The 19138-nt window shown below is 37.9% G+C and overlaps 1 protein-coding gene across 1 annotated transcript in view; it reads left to right on the top strand.

Annotated features, from left to right (window-relative positions):
- ACVR1C (activin A receptor type 1C) overlaps positions 1 to 19138 on the top strand; it is an 83882-nt gene that overhangs the window by 45079 nt on the left and 19665 nt on the right. Inside the window, exons 3-4 of the mRNA XM_023259333.2 lie at positions 11858 to 12097; positions 16754 to 16984. Coding sequence (XP_023115101.1) covers positions 11858 to 12097; positions 16754 to 16984 — 471 coding nt within the window. The remainder of the gene's footprint in view (positions 1 to 11857; positions 12098 to 16753; positions 16985 to 19138) is intronic.

Raw genomic sequence — 19138 nt, 5'->3', positions numbered from 1 at the left:
ATAGCTGGAGAGATGCCAATTAAAACAACCATTTTTTCCCGCCCACTAGATTTGCATAAGTTGTAAGAGTGATGTATCAGTCAAGCTGTTTTCAACTAAAAGTATCAGAAACTTAGATAATAATGTCTTAATAAGGGAGTTCACTAACTCAACATGGTAGGAAATCTGGAAGTAGATTGATTCTATGATTCATTAACAAAGAGACTCAACAATGTCACCAGCCTATTTCCAGATTTATTCTTATGGGAATTGGCAAACAACCTTATTGTTTAAAACATTATTATATAACTTTCTGATACTTTTTTCCTCATGTGTGTATGCTTTTTCTAATAAGGAAAATGTTATCAGGTTTCGTTAAGCCTTTGTTAAAATTTTTGTTGAAAGGTTTTGTTACCAGGGATCTCAAGCTTGAAGGATAGCAAAGGTCAAGAAACGTGATTTGCTCAAACTGAATCATCTAATAGAAGCCACCATGTTGAGCAGAGATATCGAAGGTCTCTTTCCTTACTGCAAGTTTAAACCAGATATAAACCCATCTCCTTCTAACCCCAGGGAGGAGGTTTGGGCTTTTAACTAAGCAGAGCAGGAAAAATAAAAGACAAATAAAAAACCTGTTCTGGTGAAGCTGTGATCATAGCCTGGACATCACATGGATTTTAGGCCCAAGTTCCCATTGCATGAGTGGTACAGGAACTCTTCAGAGGAAGAACTTTCTTTAAGCTAGTCCCAGACCATTGGTGCACCAAAGTGTCTAGAAAAAAGTACCAGCTCTCTAGAGGAAGGGACTTTAATGTTAGGTCTCAACCAGACAAAACAGACCCTTTTGCAAGTACATGAGCAGTACCTTGTGAAGAATAAGCACCCCAAGCATACAGGTATGCAAGGCAGCATGCATGAGCCAGCAGAAGAGAACACACAGCAGAAAGATCACAAAGGTTTCATATATTGGAATTCTCAGAAAATAAATATAGATCAAATATTCTTCTAAGTTTAAAAAAAAACATAAGGCGAATTTGGAAATATTTTTAGAGTATAGAGGATTATAAAAAAGTGACCTACTAGATTTGAACAAGAACAAAATAAAACTTTTTAAATTAAAAATATAATAAAAATTGAAAACTTAATGGATAAGTTTAACAACAATTAGATAGAATATAAAGAGCTATGGAGAGAATTAGGGATCTGAAATACTGGTCAGAAGAAGTTATTTTGTATGCAGTTATACAGAGAATACATAATGGAAAATATGGAGAAGAGGATGACAAAGAGAGGAACACATAAGAAGATTTCACATGTGGCTTTCTATCGTGGTCCATAGGAGAGGAGATAAAGGTTTGGGCAAAAGCAGTCTCTGCAGAAGTAACAGCTCAGAATTTTCCAGAATTGATGAACACCAATCTACAAATCTAAGAAATTCAGTGACTATCAAGAGGAGGAATAAAAAGATACCTAAACCTTGACATAGCTTAGTAAAACTACAGAACACCAAAGACAAAGTGAAATCCTACCAGTTGACAGACAAAAAGGTAAATGAAATTCAAAGGAGTTCAGAAGAACTGGCATTGTCTTTTCAAGCAAAAAGTAAAAAGAGAAAAGTGGAATTTTATCTTCAATATTCTAAAAGAAAAGAATTGGTAACCCAGAATACTACCTAGAAAAACTATCTTTAAAGAATGAGGTTTAGCAAAAGACATTTTCAAAGTAACACAAATAGGTGAGTTTAACATTATCAAACTCTTTGATAAAGGAAACTCTAAGGGTGTACTTCAGGCATAAAGAAACTATACCAAAGTTCTGACATGCAGGGAGGAATGAAAGGCAAAGAAAGTGATAAATATGTCACTGATTCTAAACAACATTAATCTACAACAGCAATGGTGTCTTTTGAGGTTTAAAAAAAATAAGATAAAATGGTAATTCAACATAGAATACTATTTTTTATATACTATGTATGTCAAGAAGGTTAAATGGAATTAAAATTTTCCAAGGGCCTTGTTTTTGTCTAGGAGAAAGGTAAATATATTGTTAATCTTTATGCTTTGAAATATCCCTGTTGTAATTGCTAAATTATTTCTGAAAGAGTAGAATGTGACTATGTACCTTCTAATCTACAATGGGAAACAGAACAATAAAAATTATCCAAAAGTAGTAAAAAAAAAAAAGCGAGAGAAAGAAGCACACAACAGATGTGACAATAAGAAAGTATCCAAATGTTAGTAATAATTAAATATAATTAATTTAATGTAAATAGACTAAACAAAGGATACTAAGTTGGAGAAAACAGATCCAATTAAATGTTGTTTTAAAAATGTCTTGATAAATGAAAATTTACAGAAATGTGAAATTGTTTTGATAGAAAACGTATACCATACATATATTAAACAAACAAAAATATTGGTTTATTTATATTAATGCCAGACAAAATTAACTTTAATGCAAAAAAAAAATTACTAGAGTTAAGAAGTAACTTTATAGTGACCAAAGTTTCAACTTACCAGGGATTCTTAATGAATTTAAATTTCTATGTACTTAACAATGGGACTCAAAAATAAAGAAAATACTTAGAGATCTATAAGGAGAAATAGAGATGTCCACAATCTCAGAGGGAGGTTTTAATATGCCACAGTCTTGGTAAGTGATAAAACAATTAAATAAAATAATTAGTGAGACTATATAGAGTTGAAACAAGATGGTTTACGAACAACCTAATTTTTAGAAAATTATAATATACCAAACCTGAATAGTCTTATGACAGTAAAGAAATTGAATCAGAAGTTTTTAAAAAGTAGTAAAAAATATTCCCAGAAATAAAATTTCAAAGTGCTACTAGAAAAGAGGCTCTACTAGAAAATTTTGATACACTTCCAGGAACAGAGAACTCTCACACAAACTCTTCCAAAATGTAGACAAAGAGGAGACACTCCTTCACTCATTTTATTCATAACCTTGATATCAAACCCAACAAAGCCAGTATAAGAAAGGAAAATTTCAAGCCATTCTGATTCATGAACATGTATACAAATATGCCAATATTAGCCTGGAGCCATGTAAGAAAAGGGATCTGGGAACCATAGTACAAGGGCAAGGAAATCATTATTTTGCAAATCAAGGTAAGGGTTACCCTTGGGGAAGGAAAAAGGTTGTGATCATGTGGGGGTATCTCAGAGTGGAAGAAAAGGCGGGGAGATGAGGAGGGACGTGATGTGTGGGAGTTTATAATTCTTTTTATACTCAACCTAGATAATGTATGGACTTTTCTGTTTATTCATTATATTTCACAACAAACATCAAGTTTCCAAGTAATGTTTGCATATAGGCAAGTTAATGGGAGGTTGCACATTCTACTAACATCTGAGTTGGTTTTGGAGTATTGAGCACCTGAAGACATGATGTAGCTCTTTCCTTAGTAACTCTTGTACAGTACTGTCTGCCTTGGTTTTTGTTTTGCACATATGTTCTCTTTCTAACCAAAAACTCCAATAGATCAAAGGTTACTGTGTCTATAGATAAGTGTTTCAAAGACATCTAGATTCCCCCAATACCCATTTAGAAGCAGGACCTAGACTTCCAGCAGATTATATAGCTGTCCTCCTAACAGACAATATTTTCCACTGCTCTTACAGAGAAGTGTGGCCATATGATTAGGTTCTGGCAAATGAGATGAGTGGCAGTGTTTAGAAGAACTTCTGAGAAGACCTGTTGAAACAGAACTGGCACGTTATTATGCCACCATCGATCACACTGCCTGGATGTAAAGGTTAGAGTTTTAGTGGCTGCCTTGGACCATGAGGGTGATGGCTGCACCACAGGGGTGGCAACAAGGGAACTGACAAGGGCCTGACTGAAAACTTCATGGTGTCACCCTACTAACATTGGACATCTTCAACATCTTCAAGTTTCTTTTACATGAAAAAGAAAAGGAAACTTGTCTGGTTTCCTCTGTTATTTGTAATGAAACCCAATTCTAATGAATATAGAAACAACAAAACAAGTCATCCAGAGTTCTACCTGCATATGGGTTGTATCCAGTCAACAGACAGGTTTTGATTGACCTACAGTTTCTGGAAAAGGAAAGAAACATATTTCTTAACATTGTTAAAAATTAAGAATCTTAATATAAAAGTTCTAGATATCTGGCTTGTCCTTGAAAAGTCAGTTATGGCTTTCTTGAGGTTTTCCTCATTTATCAGTTGGTTAAAACTGAGAAGCAAGTCATTCTTCCTTAGTGGACATGGGCTTTCCCTGTTTTTTCATTCATTCATTCATTCATTCATTCACGCATTCAATATGTAGTGAGCTTATACCCACTGGCCTAAAGTTTACATTATCAATAGTTTAATATATTTCTACTTTAGCATAGTTGAGTTATTCGACAATTTTGTATCTTACTTTTCTCCCTTATTAAAATGTATGCATTTCAGTTTGTAACAAATGATTTCTTCTGACCCTAGGTGACATCAGAGTCATGCTCAGAGAAATATCTGTGATGTCACACAGCATCAAGAACACTCTAAAATTTTCCATGAAAATTCATCTAGGATAAGTTTAGGAAACCTGGGCAAGAGAAACTGGTTATTTACTGGGTTAATTTTGATAGGAATTGCTATTTAGTTCTTGCTTACACTAATTACCACCTTTCATATGGAAATAGACTATTCATCAAAAACATTCAAGTTCCAGGTATCTTTGTTCCCATTCTGCTACTAAAACTCACAGTGCTTGAAAGGCTAAATGTAGTAATAATTTCCTTTCAGATTTCACATACTATTTTAATAATACTATTATATTTTTTGCTTTACAAATAATTGGCTTCAATAAAGAAAAGACACACACAACATTAAAATATTGGGTGCTTTATTAACCCCCATACAATTTTCATCTTCCTGTTCTGTTCTCGGTTGTGTAAAGAGAAAAGGAAAATTGATTATTTATATCAGTCAGAGCAGGTAAACAATGCTTATTGATTAGGTACATGTCTAAATTGGACTTTCATTTAAACCAAACTAAAGGGTTACATCTGAAGGAAGATAAACTGCCAAAACATTAGAATTAGATTTATCAAAAATTAATAATTTCAAAGGATGCTATAATTATAAAAATTGCAGGCTCAGATATTATTATTCTTTGGGGATTTTAAAGTCTTGTTATTTACAGTCCTTTTAAAAATTCATTGTTGTTTTCCAATTTTATCATGGCTTTCTATTTTAAACGAATCCATTGCCGTAGTAGTCCGTGTAAGGTGACATCTCCATGCTGAGAAATACTCATGGGACCCCTTGTGGAATTGTTCTGCCATCACATGAACAAATCCATTTATAGCTCATTCTCTGAGGATTCGGTGCGCACCTGACAGGTGTGCCAGACAGGGTATTTTTCCCCTCCATAAACTGAAAGGTGCTCTGATTTTTATATTTCGGAAAGTGCTATGAAATATAAGCATACAAAGAAGTGCTCTTAAAGTTTAACATAGGAAGCATTTCCTATCTCGGGAAACAAGTACACTGATTTCGATTATGAAATTTTGTTCATAGGGATGTAATGGGAAATTGGAAGTAAAATTTATAACCAGTTCTAAATTGAGGATTTCACACTATGTAAGCCCCTACTCTCTTAGTAATGCTAAGTAAGTACTATTACCTGTTTACTGAAATACTTTTTGTGTGATTATCATGTACAGGACATTGGGTTCGGTTAAAATAGGATTATCTCACATCAGTCTTTTCCACGTGAACAAACTGCTTTCTGTGAATGTGTTTGCTGTGGGAGAATTTATACTAGCATGAACTCTAGGACAGAGAAGTGTAACTTCTCCCTCACGGTCAGTATTTTCAAATGCCTTCTATGAACAAGGCTTTGCTATGAGCTGGGGAAACTGGTAGGAGATATGGGTGCTACTTTCAAGGATCTTTCATTTTTCCCGAGTAAAGGGTTGGCTTAAGAAAAAAACAACCTGAAATATTCCTTGAGTAGTTACCAACTAATTTCTTTACAAATATGTATCATTTGAGAATATGTGTTTTGATGACATATGAATAAACTAATTTTTAGGTGCATGTGGGGAAATTAAGAAAAACTGTGGAGCTGATTTAAATTCTCCTTTCTACATTTTATTAATCTCATCTTTGCCTAAGTTAAAGTTCTAAGTTCCCTGTGCCAAAGATTATATTCTTCAATCTCACATTCCTCATTCCTTAAAATATAAAAACATTATTTTTCTTAAATTGAGACAAAAGTGGACAAAAGAAGATTTGAAGATACCCAGTGTCCCTCACATACTCCCATAAGCCCAGGAACATAAGAACTGTCAGGAAATATTTTTATGTGTGGTGCAACCTGCATGCTATAAAATCATGAAATCATTCCAGAAGACCGACAAGACGGTGTATGCAGGTAGCCATTTTTAGACTGAGCACTAAACAATGGAGGGCCCATCAATAGCCCATCTGATTGTTAAAAGGCAGAAATGATTTTCAGGCTATTTCTCATTGTTCAGTTGGATTTCTAGATTACAAAATCTGCCCTCGTTCAGTACTTGAGGTTCATGTTGATCAGAAACAACCTGTTTGACATGATTATTCTTGCTCTGTGGAGAAGGGTGACCATTTGCTGTTCCCTATAGTGGAGTATGTTGGAGAGATCCAATTGAATAAACTTCTGCCTGAATTATTCCTGGTGACATTTGTAAGGGTCACTGTAAAGAATAGTAGGCTAGGACAAGCTCTAGGTAGTGGAGGGCTTCCTGCAATTAGTGAGTACAGAATTAACACAGGAGTGTTAGACAGATACACCCAGTATTTTTGACTTAGCAACTGAGACCCATTCTATTTCACATGTGTAGACTTTCCACATGTAAGTGCAGTTCCATGCTGTTTTATATTAGACTGATTTATCATGAATAGAATTCTTCATGATGATCTTTTCTTACCTCCCATTTCCCTTGCTCCTATATAGTTTTCTTCATATTTTTTTATTTTCAAAATTGCTTTAGAATTGTTCCCCAGATGGATCATGTATTCCTTAGTAGGGTTTAAATTCCATCAGGATGTGGACTGTGCCCCACTTTCTGGGATCTTTTCTCAAGAGTCATTCTCAGTGCAAAGTTATACAAAGCAATCCCTTTGGATCCAGTCTTTTAGGAGAGCAGCAAGAAACGAATTCAAAATGCATTTTCATTACTGTCAAGCAAATGTTTGAAATGATGGTATCCACATTTAATGATGTTTTGAAATGGCAGGTTAAAGGAGGTTCATCATGAAGATTTGGGAAATTTTTCGATGCTTAGCATGTAACTCTGTTTTTTGAAAAAGAAATGATTCCTGTTGGGCTAGTTAAAAAGGTAGCTTTGAACATCTTAGAGGCAATGTGTTCTCTCTTGGTTTAGCTGCAGACATTACTTCCACATTTTGCCCCAGAAGCCTGTGAACTACACTAAACTAAACAAAGCCTTTTCACTGATGCCACAGGCCTGTGTCATAGAGGGTTTATGGGGTAGGTGGATGGACCACATCATTCAGTTGACCATGGTGGCATTTCTTCCATGTGCCAGGACAGAAATGGACCTATCAGAAAGCATCTCAAGGAACATTGTCTTTTTGGGTTGGCTTACTACCTGAGAACAGGCTACAAGCAGGAGGAAGAAATGCTTCCCCTTTTGTGGGGAATAGGTGGGGAGGCAGTTGAAGACTTGATATTTATACATTCATGGATACAGCCTTGCAGGGTGGTATCTTTTCAGTTGGGGAAAAACCCTTAATAAAAGGAATAGGAGTGGTTCTAATATTAGTCTGGGATTTCTTCAGGGGTTTTTTGGATCTTCTTTAAATTCTGTATGCTACTTGCCACAGCAGCTTCTGGGAATGGAGCACTAACCTTATAAATTTCACAAAAAATTCACTTTGGTTCGATGGAGACCTCTGTTTTCTTTGTCTGATTTTGTTTTTCAACAGATGTCCAGCCAGTGCATATCTCTTCAGTCACTCTACTCTCAAAGAGTTTCTATTCTTCACTCCACTATAATGTTTTAGTTTCTAGTCACTTGAAGGTCATTCAAATACAGTAAAAAAAAAAGTCTTTACATAGAACGTAGACATTCTACAAGATTTCCGTGCCAGTGGTCAGTATGGGCCATTTGAAGCAATTGATCAAGTCCATAACTCAGTTCTAAGCCATCTCCTGCTAATAGCAAATACTAAGGAGATATAAATTAATTAATTCAAAGGTCATAGAAGTCTCATAAACATCAGTAAGTTTTAAACTTATGATAAGGACAGAGAAGAGGTCAGCAAGGAAGGAAACATGGGGATCATGAGGATCGTGCCCATATTTTTCTTTTCGTTTTGAGTATTGCATCTATCCGTTCATCTTTCTTTTCGGTTGTTGTTCTTTTGTCTTATCTTATTGTTGTACATTCATCTGCCTTTCACATGACTCTCTCTAGATGTCCAGAATCTTCTACCTCATCTGGATCAATGTTCTCTTCTCCTTGCCTTGCTAATACTTCCTTTCCTTCTGTTGTCTTGGTTCAATGTATTGTAGAGCTTATATAGGGGAGATATTTGTGAGCTAGGCTCTCACCCATCTGGGTTAGTGCTTTTCCCCATTCCCATTCTATTCTACTTAATTTTCTAAGGAGTGAAATAACATGAATGAACAACGAAGCACTGCCCAAACCATGGAGGTGCTTATAACATGGAGAATGCATTTCAGTTGGCACAATCTCAAATGGGAAATTATTGAATAATAAGCGTTTCCTATGATCAAGAATATAAAACCTGCTAGAAAAACTAATATGCTCATCAAAGGTAACTTATTAAAATGTATTCTTAACTGTGCTACTATTTCCTTTTGCCATGACTCATTTGGTATAGGCTACAGTTCTTCTTCATTTATCTCCTGTAGAGATTATAATCAACATTTGGTTTAGAAGATAGTTTTACAAATGTTTGCTTTAAAAATTGCTCAGTGTTTAAGGAGCTCTTTCTGGATGTTGTTGCTAGCCTTTTCTAGCTGAGTAATCTTTTTTTATTACTAACTCGTATCAGTAAATTTGTTCACAAAAGTAGAAACATTGCCCATCTGTAATAAACATCTCTGAGAGCTGTTAACCTTCACGAGAGCAGTACACTTTTATAGAGAGTATTCTATTTTCAGGGTTGCTGACCTTTCGCCTCTTTATTGGTTGCCATAGTGATGATCTGAGCTCTGCTTAATAGAGCTTTACTAAAAGGAAGACAATCAATAAGCTTTTTAACTCTAATGTTTATATTGATAGTTCCTGATAACATATATCGGAATAAGATATAGCCTGATAAATGTAGCTAATAGTGGCGTTTTATTTTTTGAATGTTATTTTTTAAATTTTATTTTTATTTTTAAAAGCATACTCAAGTAGATGTTTATGTAGGTTGCAAGAGATTAAATGCTTTCTGTGGCTTTCTTAGAATTCCTAGAATAGCATTGCGAGGACCTAAAAATATAGATACAACTTGAAATGTAGACTGAAAGACCATAGTTAAATGGATAATAAAACTGTTTTCTATTAGCAAGCTTTAGAAGTTGCAAGTGCAACAGTTAATGGTTTCTAAAACAAAGTCAAGTCAGAGAACTCTTTTAGCACCTTGTCATAAGAACATTCAAGGCCAACCTCTTCTCATATGCACCTGTACAACTTCTAATGACTTCAGAGGAACCCTGAAACCTTTAGGAGAGGGAAAGTTGGCGATCTGCCAGAATTCCTGGGGCAAAGTAGAAGAGCATGGATTATGTTTGTTTCCAGAGTTCACTAAACAGTTTTAAATATATTACTTATCAATGATAAAAATATATATGTATATATTTTTATGATTATAATGAAACTTTCATGAACACATTTTTGAGGAATTTGATTCCTTTTCCCTGAGAATGAAATAATATTTATTTTAAATTTGTCTTTACCTATTCTGGTTGACATATTGTAAGTAAAATGTAAGTGTATTTAATATAATAAGCTCTCTAGGATTGCAAAGAAAGAATTCTGAGGAATGGCTTAATTCACAAGGTCCATTATCACCGTCATTGGTTTAGACTCTAAGGTGCAGGTGCTGTGCGTTGCTTTCTATGCATTCTCTCCAACCCTCTCACTGGGTATGCCTAGTCAGCTGGGGCAGTTTACCCAAGGCACTATAGCCACAAATGGAGAAAGTGTCATCTCACTTTGGCTTCTCTTTCTCCAAAGTCTGCATTCTTCCACTTCTCCTTGATGTCTGAGAACCTAAGACTCCAGAATTCTATTCCTGTATCCCATCAGATACTTCCCAAGGCTTATTAAAAACAAAAACCAACATCCCTAATGATAGGACCCAGTGATGAAATTAAATTGATGCTGAGGCTGTCTTTAGTGAATGAAAAGAAAATGAACTATGTGCTCATTTCAGGTGTCAAAATAATTTCTTTGAAAAATACAGGAAATATCTGTCATCATAGATTTTTTAATGTATCACTATTTTCCCTAAATTAAAAAGATTTCTTAAATGCAAGATGAACTTTAGAAAAATTGGCTGTCTGTGTTTTAACAGGAGAGTCACAAATTTGATTACACCCTTTATGTTGCTTGGTTTCCATGATCATGTTTATTTTTCTAAAACTAAAAACCTTATCCTTTGCTTACTAAGAACAAACTAGTAGAACTTTTAGCGGTTCCACCATTTCAAGATCTATTCGTCGTCTCCAGTTGTCAACACTGGGGATAGAGTTGAGAACAAAGCAGGCAAAATTCTTTCCCTCACGAAGCATGCGTTCTTTGGAGGGAATTGAATAATGCCTGGGTGGCTCAGTCGGTTAAGCATATATAATGTGCCAGGTGGTGATACAACCCAGGAATTGAAACACAACAGCAAAAGGGTGGAGGATGAACCAGAACCCAGGAGGAAGTCCTACTATTTCAGCGAAGGTTCAGCCAAGACCATCGCGCCTGGATGACTGCATCGGGCCCCTCCCTCTGTCTCTTCGCTTTTTACTCCTGCGCCCCTCTGCGGCCACGCAGGATGAACCTCAGATCCCGTAGTTCGCCTCCTCCAAGTCCTGCGACAGCTCCTACTTGGAATAGAATTCACAGCCCTTCGCTTAGCCTACCAGACCGCACAGGCTCTTTTGTCTTGGTTGCCTCGCTCTCTTCTGCCTTCCTCCCCGCTCACTGCCCTCCAGGCACGGGTTGTGCCTGAGCAGCCCGAATGGGCCTCACCTCGGGGTCTTGCACACTTGCTTTCACGTTGCCTGGCGCCCGGCTCGCGGAGAGACCCTCCGGGCCGTTGCTCCCTGTCGCCTCCCAGAGCGGCCTCCAGGAGCACTCTGCCGCAAGGGGCATCCCCGCGGCACGCGCGTGCCCCTCCGCTTCATCACAGCGCGTAAGGCCTCTTGTCGCACAACCATCTGTTCAGTGGGCGTGTGGGAACATAAGCAGCTCCAGAGGAAGGATTTGGCTGCCGCGCACCGCTGTATCTCCAGCACCTGGAATGGTGGCAAGAGCTCGGTAATTATTTGGGGCATGAGTGAATGAACGTGCTCCAAGGACGGACTGCTGAGAAATGGGGAGAAGATAGTAGAAAAATGGCAAATGCCTTGGAGGATTGAAAAGGGCTCCCGTGTGCTGGTGCTTTCCACGATCCTAACTCTGGCTCCCATCTGGATCCCATCTGGGATCCCATCTGGATCCCATCTCGATCCTAACTCTGGCTCCCATCTGGATCCCATCTCGATCCTAACTCTGGCGTGCTGGGTAGCTCCACATCAATGATGCGAAATTTTGGTGATCCTGGTTACAATTTCTAGAGTATCTTAAATGGGTTGATTTATGGTCGTGTTCTTTCTTTTTTAACTGAAGCATCTCCAAATGCCCCAAAACTCGGACCCATGGAGCTGACCGTTGTTATTACTGTGCCAGTTTGCCTCCTGTCCATGGCAGCGGCGCTGATGATATGGGCGTGCCAAGGTCGCCAGTGCACAGACAGGAAGAAAAAGAGACAGAATGTGGAGGAACCTCTCTCTGAGTGCAATCTGGTAAATGCTGGAAAAACTCTAAAAGATCTGATATACGATGTGACGGCCTCTGGCTCTGGCTCTGGTATGTGCCCCCTGTCCATTTTGCAGTAAGAAAACTCACATTTAAAAATAAATCAAAACAATTTCTAACCTGTAGAAAAGGGCCCCAGTATTATGAATTGCATCATTTAGAGTGCTCAGCGTGGTACCTGGTAAGTTCTGGTATAGAAACCTGTTTTAGGATTTGATGAAGAGAAAAAAAAAACGTCACGGCTGAAAGAGTTAAGTCTTCTCAGTTGCCTTGTCTGCCTTTAGGTGTTCCGAGTCTCACTTTTATATTCCTTCACAACTTATTTTTTGAAGCAAGAAAGAATTTCTCTTCTCCCCCCTGCCTCCGTTATGGTTGGTGATAATCATTGTGGCTCTCTTAGTAATGCTTCATGGGCACAAACGTTACCATACTTAAGGAATTGGGTTCTGGGGGAAAGATGTTAGTTGTGCAAAGTGGTATTCTTAGAGTGCCCTTGCTCGTGGTTATGAAAGTCTTCGGAATCCGCAGCATCCCCTGGGATGTGTGTGTGAAGTGAACAGAGAGCTGACCTGAAATCAAAATCAAGAATGTGTTCTAAAAGCATAGAAACAGAGATGATAGGGAACAGCACAGCACTCCTCTGCTGGCTGTTGCCGAGGTGAGATGATAACTCTATTCCTCTTGAATGGAACTCCAGAACCCCTGGTGAAGCCATTCAAAATACGAGGCCATTTTATGGCCTCACTGAACCTTTTTCTTAGCACAAACCATATGAGGGCATTTTGGGTTTCTGGTGACAGAGCAGATTCCTCTGTAATAACAGACTCTCTAATCTGGCCTTTCCTCATGTGTACATCCAGGAATCCTGAGGGCATGTGGTACTGCAGACATGTGAACTAGGGTGAGCCGAGGTGGGTCACCTCAGAAGGCCCTGGATCCCCTCTTGCTTTGGAAGAATCATTAAGGATGATTCCCCCAAGCGGACTTTGAGAAACTCCCCAGCCCATGGCCTTTAGGAGCGTGGCACGATTAACAAGGGCAGACGACAGAGTGGCGGTAGCATCTGTATGAGCATCCGTATTTAACATGAAGCAGCTTTAGGCTCACCAGAGTCCAGAAAAGAGAGGCCTAGTTATGTCATCCAGAGAGCGCACACAGTTTGTTGCTTCTGAGGGCAAGACTGCCTGCTCTCTCATTGAGCAGGGTCTCAGTGTTTATGCCATCCCTGCATAAATTAGATAGCATGTTTTCAAAGGAGGAATATTGGAAAGAACAGTCTCCAAACTGCAAAGTTTTTAGAACTAAAATCCAAATTAAATTCTTGCATAGAAAGCTGGCATTCTTCGTTTAAAAGTAAAACTGTCCAGAATTAGTACTCAGTCCTCCCTATTACATCCTGGGGACTACTGTTCCCTAATTTCCTGAGCACTGGTGACATTCTAGGCACAAAATATGAGCACAGAGAGCTCTGATTTGTACCCAGTTCCTTGAAACCTTATATAGTATCTTTATAAGGTTCAAGTGATTAAATAACCTCCTATTTAATATCCCCCCCAAAAAACTTCAGTTCAATTGAAGATGTTAAATAGAAATGTGTATTTTAGAGCTACTCCTGGAATATATTTAAGATGACTAAGAACGTCCCTTTCAAATAAAATTAATAGCGATATTATAACTGGAGACTGGATATTTAGTTTAAGAAAGTAATCATGAGTCAGGACATGAAGTAAAAAATTAATATTAAGATTTGTGGTGTTTTTGTGCATCGTTAAACCTAAATCTGGATTTATTAACTGTTGGGCTCTTGTCTCTATATTATTCTAAGATCTTTTTTTTTAAATGTATTCATTTTAGAGAGAGCAAGAGCGAGCAGGGGAGGGGCAGAGAGAGAGGGAGAGAGGGAGAATCCCAAGTAGCTTCCCCACTGCTAGCACAGAGCCCGATGTGGAGCTCGAACTCACGAACCACGAGATCATGACCCGAGCTGAAATCAAGAGTCAGACACTTAACCACTAAGCCACCCAGGTGTCCCAGGATGTTCTAAGATCTTTATTAAAAAGAAAGCTGTAAATATACCAAAGCACAGATGATTTTTTTAAATGACCAGTTTGAAAGAGTTTTAGGCACTTTTTCTCCAAGTCAGATACATACATTTGGCAGTGAGCACTGGCTAAAAATGCCTTTGGTAATCAGAGAGAATGGGTTCAGCTGCAGCAATGCCTCCATCATGAAAACTCATTCACTGAGAGGAAATCAGGTGGTTCTGCTTCCCCTTTGCTTTTCTTAACTGGCCAGCAAACTTTAGGCAAAGGCAGTTTTGTTAGATGTTGAGAAACCAAAATCATGAAAGTTATCCCTGACCGGGTCAGGGACACATTTCAAAGAGATAGAATACCTAAGAGGCAAGTGGACCGATGTCCTGCGGGACTGTTTCTGAGAACGGATCGTGTCTCAGGTGGCTTCTAAGAGTCTGGGCACATTGCTGCTTTCCTCTCCCCATATAACACTTCTGATGAGTCGTGGCATTACTGAAAGTTACCTTTCCATCAGATAGGCATCAGCTTCTACAAACCCTGGTTTAAAAAAACAAAAGAAGAGTGAAATGAACCTACATGGAGAAGCGGAGTCCATGTTTCTTCTAATGAAATTTCTAAGCGTATAAGCAGAACTAGATTGTTTGGAATGGTTGCCTTGAAAGATACCAAAGCAACTTTCACCGAGTTTTAGTATCTCAGCTTAATTGCCGTGCTGAGTACCTTAGATGATGTTCTCTTACTTTGCCCATGGTCTGGGGCATTGGTCATGCACTTGATCAATTTGCAGTTTGAAAACACAGGCTTATCTAGCTCTGATGTGATGTTTTTGCGAGTGTGTGTGTGCAAGATGGGAGAGGGAGGAGAGAGTTTGAGACTGAAACTTGGCCTGCTAATTGTTAGTACAACTTTTATTGTGTGACCAAGTAGTAAAATTGACTGTAGTCTACAAAAACAGCCTTTATAGTTTGCTGCTGGAAGTCTTCCCAGCAGGAGAGGGCTGGGGGTGGGGGTGGTATCCACTGAACGGTGAGAGCAAGACTTTGGACTGAAGACCTGTGTTTTAGTTGTAGCTCTGCCTCCCACTACAGCCTAGTTCTGGGCAAGTCTTCGATTATTGTGGGACCCCGATTTTCTCATCTCTAAAATGATAAAGTTGGACTAGACGATCTCAGAACTTGCTGACCGTGGGGCCCCATGACTAATTGTTAAGACCCATAATAGCCACCTTATAGTCTGTGCTTGTTTAGCCACAGTGGGTGGTTCTCACGAGGATGAGAACATCTGAATAAACCGTGGCACATTTCAGGAGCAGAGGCCGAAGCCTGCAGAGCTCAGAGGGCTGTTGCAGTGAGAGGTTCCGAGCCATCCCACTACAATGATAATAACTAAACATGACTTTCCAGAGTACGCTTGTACTGTAACCTCTTTAACTATTTTCCTCTAATTGTAATTGTAGTAAGTACCCATTGTGGAAATTAAGAAAATGTATGTTAGACCGAAGAATGTCACAATTCACCCCGATTCCACTAAATAGAAATAACCGTCAGAGCATTTAATAGATTTCCTTTGTAGCCTTTTTCCGGTGCCTATTTTGAATAGCTAGGTACGCTCATTTAGATGGATAGAATTTACTGTGCTATTTTCATTTAACGTTATCGCAAAAGTGTTTTCGCATGTCATTAAGAAATACCTCATAAGCAGCATCATTATCACTTACTCTCAGTAATCCGTTCTCAGAATATTAAGGCCTAGCCATTATTGATCACTTAACATACCAGATATTATGCTGGGTGCTTAACGTGATTATTGATTCTTGGATTACCCCTATGGAGTAATCCCTCCATAGCCCCTGTTTTTTAGATAAGGAAGTTGAAGCTCAAAGAAGTTCAATTACTTGCTGGTGGTTATGTTGCACAGCTGAAATTTGAACGCAGGTCTTTGTTATCTGTTCTCTTAATCTCTGTACAATGTTTAACAATTTTTCTATTATCTGATATTTTTCCTTCTATTTCCTATAAACAATAACATATTAAATATTTTGACATAAATATTTCTGCATTTTGCAGTTAAATCTTTAAGAAAGAATTCTAGGCACGGGGTTATTAGTTCAAAGAACCTGAACTTTTTACATACACTCAGAATATATTTTCTTTGATTTTTTTTTTTGTTCACCGACTATCCATTTAATATTTTCTATGACTATACCTCACTTTTAGTGTAACATGATTACCTCCCTTGATAATTGAATTTTATTCTTCACTTTGCAGTTTTACACAGAGAGTTCTTCTGCTTCCCCAGTTGTACTAGAAGCAACACATTTTATTTTAGAGGCTAACGGCATATTTTTTTAACCATTAAAACCTGACTGGTTTTGATGGGCAAATCGGGGAGATTTGCAGCAATTCTGAAAAATCAAATATATGTAGCAGTAGTCTATGTTCAGGACATTTTCATTTGTGAATATGAGAAGAGAAAATCATAGTAAGAATTTGGAGTATTCCTTTGAGCAATGGTTTGACATTAAGGTTTGGTATAATGGTGCTTGTTTCTTTAAAATCAGTAAAATTATTAAAGCGTTTAAATGTTTCCCTATTTGTGTGAAAATAATGGCCATTATGATGGTTCTTTTCTGACACTCCCTTGTTTTTAATTTCATCTTTTCTTTGGTTAGGTCTACCTCTGTTGGTTCAAAGAACAATCGCAAGGACGATCGTACTTCAGGAGATAGTAGGAAAAGGTAGATTTGGTGAGGTCTGGCATGGAAGATGGTGTGGGGAAGATGTGGCTGTAAAAATATTCTCCTCCAGAGATGAAAGATCTTGGTTTCGTGAGGCAGAAATTTACCAAACGGTTATGCTGAGACATGAGAACATACTTGGTTTCATAGCTGCTGACAACAAAGGTATTTTCTTTTTTTTTTTAAATTTTTTTGATTTAATGTTTATTTATTTTGAGAGAGAGAGAGAGAAAGCACAAGAGGGGGAGGGGCAGAGAAACAGGGAGACACAGAATCTGAAGCAGGCTCCAGTCTCTGAGCTGTCAGCACAGAGCTGGACGTGGGGCTCAAACTCACAAGCTGTGAGATCATGACCCGAGCCAAAGTCGGATGTTCAACCCACTGAGCCACCCAGGTGCCCCCAACAAAGGTATTTTCAATCTAATTGAGTTCAGCAAGTAAAAATGTTATGTCTGTCATCAGATCAAACTAAATAATGTCCTTGTTTTAATAAAATCTAGTCTAATTTCTTTATTGAGGATAGAAAATGCTTTTCCTCTTCTCCACAGATAAACATACAGATCCATACAATAAAGGCAGGGCAGACGAGTGATATGAAATCATGATGACGCCATAGCCAGGTTGATATTTAAAGTATTTGGTGACTGGTATGGCACAAGAATCGACCAGTCAGAATAGAAGATTCAACTGGAACAGAGTCCTGAGAGAACCCTGCAGTGCTAGCTTTTATGCCTTATTTTCTGGTTCGTGGAGAAATCTGGAGGCACCTTGTCAGGGGTTGGGGTGGGAGGTGGGGGAGGTTGCTTTGGGTGTCTAGGGCAAAGGAATGGGATTGGAATTTTGAATAGCAGCTGTTAGCTGATGAGGACAGAAATATTTCAATATTTTAGTAACTGGCACAGACATACCAATGAATGCTAGCTGAATATCCACCTTTGCTAGGACGGTACCTCTCATCTGTATGAACAGGCTTCAACTCCAGAATTCCAATTTTCCATGAACATTATCAGAATGGCAGCCAGCAAATCAATTCTAGTGAAATGTTCTATTAATGTACTTTGAGCATGATTTATATGTTGAGGCTTAACATCAACAACCCCAAACGGTATCACTTTTTGAGTTTTGAGGAGCAAGGCAGAACATCAGTGTCCTGGTATTTAAATCCGTATTTGGAAAATATGGTGTAAATCCCTGAGTAATCAGGGACTGGGTATAAAGTTTGTGAGTTACCTGTACTTTCTTCTTTTTGCATAGATTTTAGTCATCTAACTGTGCATTAGTTCCCTGAATAAAGGGAGACAAGGCACAAAGGGAAGCAAAAGTTGACCCACTCAATGTCTTTGATTTGAATCAGTAATATTCATGAAGAACTTTGGTGAGGTAGAGATTATAACATCTATCTAAAAACAGATGATCTATGGGTATCAGGGACTCACCATTACCTATGGAAATTAAAATCTATGGTTATTTGGATCTATTATAAGCTTTATTGTTATTAATTAGATGGCATAAGAGAGACCTAGAGTTATTGTACATTTTGGTAGCAATTGTGTTTGCTGATGGTTTGTGTTTTTTCATGTGGGTAGGTATAGACTGAGTAAAGCCAAGATGAGCTTTAAAAAGAAAGATGTTCTTTCCAAATTCTCAACTACATATACTTTGAAAATATATCCAGACTATTGAAAATGAGACATTTCTTAGTGAGCTGAGAACTTTTCCTTCCTAAGATTGAGTTGAAGCATACCTACTGATTAGATTAATTCTGATTAGATTAATTAGCATTGTTGTCAAAGCAGTAATGACTTTAGTTATGTGGATCATCTTGATGAGTCTAATTTAATCATAATGTTTATTTGATTATAAAAAACAATAGGCCCAAAAGTCATCATCCCTGATGGTCTCCTTCTTCAGTTTAACTGGTCTACCTGTCACTGGTTTACTAATCAGTGGCTTTGTGCATGCTTTCAAATGACCTCTAACATCACTTTCATCCTCATTTCTAAATCCTTTGTGGTACTTACAGTTCCATTGGTTAGTCAACTCTTTGACAAAGACGTTAATGTGAGAGGACAAAGGTAGCCATTGGCGTTGAGCAGAGAAAGGGGTAAGAGTAGGGATTAGTTTTATTCATGGTCAATTTATTACTGAGCTTTATCACGTTATGTTGATTTTTGTATTCCTAGGAAATTTTATCGCTACCCAGATTTGGAAATTAAATATTTGGATTAAAAGTTAGCTTTTGTAAATAAAGCATTTAATAGGAAAAGTTCGGAGCAAATGTTTATTATGGCTTCCTTCTCTGAGCATCAGAACTGGTCA

This window comes from Felis catus, chromosome C1 (assembly GCF_018350175.1).
Source record: "Felis catus isolate Fca126 chromosome C1, F.catus_Fca126_mat1.0, whole genome shotgun sequence".
NCBI lineage: Eukaryota > Metazoa > Chordata > Mammalia > Carnivora > Felidae > Felis > Felis catus.
Note: the sequence above shows the minus strand (reverse complement) of the source record. Positions and strands in the feature narration are given on the sequence as shown.